At 41.7% G+C, this 5,624-nt stretch overlaps 1 protein-coding gene across 1 annotated transcript in view; it reads left to right on the top strand.

The window, feature by feature from the left end:
* Positions 1-5,624, top strand: part of itpr3 (inositol 1,4,5-trisphosphate receptor, type 3) — a 191,920-nt gene that overhangs the window by 63,811 nt on the left and 122,485 nt on the right. The window contains exons 8-9 of the mRNA XM_019887755.1: positions 4,401-4,547; positions 4,736-4,831. Coding sequence (XP_019743314.1) covers positions 4,401-4,547; positions 4,736-4,831 — 243 coding nt within the window. The remainder of the gene's footprint in view (positions 1-4,400; positions 4,548-4,735; positions 4,832-5,624) is intronic.

Genomic DNA, 5,624 nt, shown 5'->3' with positions numbered 1-5,624 from the left:
GGGGGGATAGCAGGAAAAAAAAAAAGTCCCTATTAGGAGCCGGCTACCGTCGTTCACTTCAAAGAGCCGGCTCTAAGAGCCGGTTCATTCGCGAACGACACATCACTACTGCGGTGGCAGACGAGGAAAGATCGATGTGCTTACAGTGTCTAAAAATTTTGGTCGAGGACAGCATGAAGCCAAATAAATTAAGGCGTCCCTTAAAGACATTACACCCCAATCACGCTGATAAGCTGCTTGATTTTTTTCAGCAAAAACGTGCCGAATATTGCTAACAATCATGCCGCTCTGTGACTGCTACTTCAGTAAACTAAAATACAGGTCGCGGCTACACATTGAGCAGGAGCGAGAGTTGCTGTGTCCTGCTTCAAACCTCGCTTTGAAAAGCTGTGCATTGCAAAACGTGCTCATTGTAGCGATTAATCCAGACATCATCTTAGATTTAAAAAAATATTTTTATATATTTTTGTTTTGCTGGTTAAATTTTTTTTTAATATTGTGCTCCTGACATAATGTTGGTGATTAGTTTGAATGCATTATTAGTTATTAATTATTTGTAATTTTATTTTTCAGTATCGTATGGTTTGACATGATCAGTCAAAAAATATTTATTGTTAAATTAAGGATTTAATGTTATTTTTGAATTTCAGATGCACTTTAAATCTTTTCTGTTCCAGTTACTAAAGCTATTCTTTGTTGTAAGTTGGTCCATAAAGTTGGTCCATATTTCTTTCTTTTTTTATTCTCTTATACGCTAATAAGGATACAGTGTTATGCAAAGGTGTACTTATAACAATTTTATAGACAAATGATACTCTTTATGGTCGTGCGGGGGGCGCGAGATGTTTTCCTCTTCCTTGGGGGGGCATGACAGAAAATAATTGAGAACCGCTGCACTAGATGAAGATATGAACATTTAAGATATTCATATCTTGCAATCAACAATATAGGTTTTCCCTGCTTGAAATTGCATCAACTCAATTTGAATGCAACACTAAGGCCAATCAATCACAAACCTCATTTCATGCTTACCGTGGCATGTCAGCTGAAGCTAGCTGATGACAAATCCAAGGTCGGGAGTAACAAAAATATAACTCATAAATCCATCGATCCATCCATCCATTTTCTAATCCGCTTATCCTCACGAGGGTCACCGGCATGCTAGAACATATCCCTGCTGTCTTCGGGCAGAAGGTGGGGTACAACCTGAACTGGTTGCCAGTCAATCGCAGGGCACGCATAGGCGAACAACCATTCGTGTTCACAATCACACCTAGGGACAATTTAGAGTGTTCCATTAGCCTGTCATGCATCTTTTTGGAATGTGGGAGGAAACTGGAGTACCCAGAAAAACCCGCGCAGGCACGGGGAGAACATGCAAACTCCACAGAGGAAGACGAGCTGAAATCGAACCCTGTATCTCAGCACTGTGAAGCGGACGTATTAACCAGTTGAACAAGGTGCCAACTCATAAATCATTCATCATTATTTGGAGGTATTTTAAATGAAAAGAAAAAGAGTGACTTGGAAGTAAGGAAATCAAGTGTTGTAATTTTCATGCTCACTTAATTAAACATCGTGACGTCGTACACCACGTGAAACAAACACGTTTTTAGTTCATTGAGAAACATAACGTAAATTGTGAGAGGTCCTGTCTGAAGCCATATGTGATTAGTAAGACTGTATGTCAAAGAATCTGTCGAAATTGCAGTGTTGCGTTCAAGCCACGCATGCATGCGTTGTTTATCGGGTAATACTAATTGCCTTGCATTTCATATGCTCCCTGAAAGACTGAGATGTGTTGATGCATCTGCTCCTCACCATATCAGGTCTCATGTTTTTCCCTCTGGAAAGAAAAAAAAATTACAATGGCAGTGGTTGGTGAAAGCAGCAGGCCAGCCTTCAAAAAGCACAGTCTAAAATTTTTATCGAAAAGCTCTTCGTCTCCGAAAAGCGTGTTTGATTGTCATAAAATTATTTACACATTATTAGAATGATCATTTAAATATTTATGATTTTGCTTCACATGTACTCCGAGAGAGAATATATTAACGCCACCAAATGTATCTCTACTCGTGAAATTCACACTTGCATTTTAGAACGATCATCTGAATGTTTTGGGGGGGGGGGTGTTGTTGCGTTGGAGGTATTTTGGATGAAATGAAAAAGAGTGACTTGGAAGTAAGGAAATCAAGTGTTGTCTCTTCATATGTGTTCCTATAGAACAGGCATGTCCAGCTCCGGGCCTGGAGGGCCACTGTCCTGCCTGTTTTCCATCTCTCCCGGCTGCAACACACCTGATTCAGATGAGCAGCTCCTCAGCCAGCTCTGAAGCAGCATTAGAATGATCCTGATGATTTGAATCAGGTGCGTTGCTCCTTGGAGAGCTGGAGAACAGGCAGGACAGCGGCCCTTGAGGACCGACTTTGGACACCCCTGCTATAGAACAACAAGTGACGTCACTTTATGTCCGAAAAGTAAGACCAGCCGTCACCAAAATGTATTTACACATCCCTGCTCATGTCCAATTCATACCACCTATAATTTATACTGAAAATGTTAGAACTAAAGTCGCAAAAAAGGAGTGCTGTCGGCAATGGCATGATCGCATTGTCTGGAATCGCAATTTCATTCCAAAAATGATAAAAACGATAAATTGTTCAGCCCTAAACTCATTGTTCTGTATTGTTAAAAATTAAAAACATATAAATGCACCATAACTGTCACACTGATGCTTAGTCATCTGCTGCGGACCACATTTTCACTCAGAGGGCCATTATGACTGTGAAACCATTTAAATGTTTCATTTCCTCATCATCTTTTTACATATACATAACACATTGATGGATAACTTGTTTTAAAATCAGAAGTCAAGGATTGTTCAACTTACTGTAAAATTGGGTTTGGTTAAAAAGAAAAAAAAGTTCCATATCTGAAGAATTTAAATTCATTACATATGACAATTTGACATTTTGCTAGATTTTAGCAAGAATCGTGGAAGTTGAGGCACAAGATTTGCTTTTGCGGGCCACATAAAATGATGTGGCTGGCCAGATCTGGCCCCCAGGCCTGAGTTTGACACATGGGTTATAAGCTAATAAAGGTTAGTCAGTACTCCTATTTGCTTTTTGCCTTGGACTGGTTGTACTATTAAATTGATAGCTAATGCTATGCTTACATTATGTTCCCGGCGGCCAAAGCAATCATATTTCAGGCCACCGTGTAAAAATTGACATAGATGTGATGCAACGCGGTGGATGGGATGGCTAACGTGGCAGGTCAAAACTGCCGTGTGGACGCCTGGACAGATTTGTCACAACAGTCAATATGTGCATGACAAACCTAGACGGGCGCACAAACTTCGGGGAATGCAACATAACGTGACACTACACAATAGGTCTTAACAAATCTTCACAGCTGTCCACCATCAGATAAGAGTATTTTCCCAGAATCTTATGATCCTTCCAAGTTTTGCCACATTTCGTGATGGTTTTCACAGCAAATTAGAGAGTATGGTAGCCTTTTTGTTGCATTCATTCATAGTGTGTCCAGAAATGAGAGGGACCCCCTCAAACCATTAGAAGATGGGGAACCGTTGTGTGCTATTGAGTCGACAGAGTGCAGCAGCGCGCTACAGACGCCGTAACTAAATGCCGCTTTTTCAGTGTGACGGTTCCACACCAGTTCGGCCTTCTGAGTGGTTACTTTTCCAGTTGGACTATTTTGGGGCCATTCTGGTTTTATGTGAGCAAGGCAGAACCGCTCGCCAGCTCTCGCTAAGGTCATAAATTTACAGAATATACAGTAAACATAATTGTGGTTTACAACACTTAACCGTATTTACAATGTCATATGTACGAATTGATGAAATATTGAAGCTTGGGGTACAGATTTTCACAAGCGCATGCACCGCCCGCTGGGCCCAGTTCACATGAATGAGAGGTCTCCAGCCCCAGAGTGGAGCCTCGTTGCGCCTATGGCCTGACGGTCATAACCCCTGCCGTGGATGGTGACTATCGAATGCCACCGGAGGGCTTCGGATGCCTCAGGACAACAAGCCAATACTGTATTTTGGTCCTGACTGCGGGCAGCTGTGTCTCGCTGGCCTAAACCCAGAAATTGATTTTTCATCAAAATTTAAAAGCGTCTGTGCAGTTCAGACCTTGATCCCCAATTTCTCCCACTTTTCACTGGGCCCCTGTTCAGTGCCTGTTGTGATGGAAAAGCAATGGAGGCCGTGTGGTGTGGTGCCGGACCAAGCAGAGTGGTGTGGTGTTGTTTGGTGTGAACGGAAAAGCGGCTCAAGGGTGGCCGCAACTGAGCAAATTCAGATATCAGTATGGTGCAAAGTGTGGACAAAGCTGCTGAACATTTTGACAGGACACTGTTCTTTCCCTCAGGGCGACGTGGTGCGTTTGTTTCATGCTGAGCAGGAGAAGTTTCTGACATGCGACGAGTACAAGAATAAACTTCATGTTTTCCTGCGCACAACCTTGAGACAATCGGCCACATCGGCGACCAGCTCCAATGCGCTGTGGGAGGTTGAGGTAGGAAAATGAACTTGGTTTAAAAAGTACTCCCTGTTAACTCATTAAGTCAGGTAGTACTGCTGTGTTACTCGAAGAGGTGAGATATATTTCCTCTTCCTGTGTGCCAATTTTGCTGCTGTAGACTGCAAATTTCCCCGGTGTGGGACAAATAAAGATTATCTTACCTTAATTGTTCTTCCGTCCAGGTTGTCCATCATGATCCATGTCGCGGAGGGGCAGGACACTGGAACAGTTTGTATCGCTTCAAACACCTTGCCACTGGAAACTACCTGGCAGCAGAGGTAATTAGGGGTGGGAAACAGTCGAACATGTCGACTTAAAAAAAAATGGTTGATTTCACTGAACGCCATTCACATGGACATTTATAGGCCTCATACTGTAAGTCAATTGTACACTTATCTAAACGATCCTGACCTTTTTCACAGTTTATTGGCACCCTCTCCTCCTAGTTGTGGTTGACACTGCAGTGCAGGCAGTGAGTTTGTCCACAGGGGGACATCTTGTTGTAATGTCGCCACATTAATTATGTGTTTGGCATAGTTTTGGCACAGCCAGTCACTTTGAATCTGGGTCAAATATACATATTAGGATGTTAGTGTCATGACTGGGATTTGAACCCTTGTCCCCTGTTTCAAAGACAGGAATGTGCTGCATTGCTCAGCTGTAAGGTAACGTGTTTGTTATCTACAATTGCTTGTTATAATGTTAGCATTGCGAGCTGGAAGGTAGTTTTAGATTAAACATGTTAAGATGTGTAACATCATTTGTATTAAAATGGAAGAATGCCAAATTTAGCATTGCTATATACTTGTCCGTTGTCAACACATTGCAAACTGAGATCAAATGTGATTGTGACATGACTTGAATTCCTGGAGGAAAATGTTTCAGAAATCAACAAAAATAAATCACAGGCCAATGCAATGCAGTACAAGGTTTGAGTGTGTGAGCCATTCCTGATCTTTTATTGTGATTTATTTTATTTGCGATCTTTTATTGTTTTGGATTTGTTGAAAAATTAAATTGTGTCTACTTGAGCCTCTCTCTCTCTCTCTCTCTCTCTCTCTCTGTATATAT

The sequence above is a fragment of the Hippocampus comes genome, unplaced genomic scaffold (assembly GCF_001891065.2).
Source record: "Hippocampus comes isolate QL1 unplaced genomic scaffold, H_comes_QL1_v1.1 scaffold245, whole genome shotgun sequence".
Lineage (NCBI taxonomy): Eukaryota > Metazoa > Chordata > Actinopteri > Syngnathiformes > Syngnathidae > Hippocampus > Hippocampus comes.
This window is presented reverse-complemented; position numbering and strand designations above follow the sequence as displayed.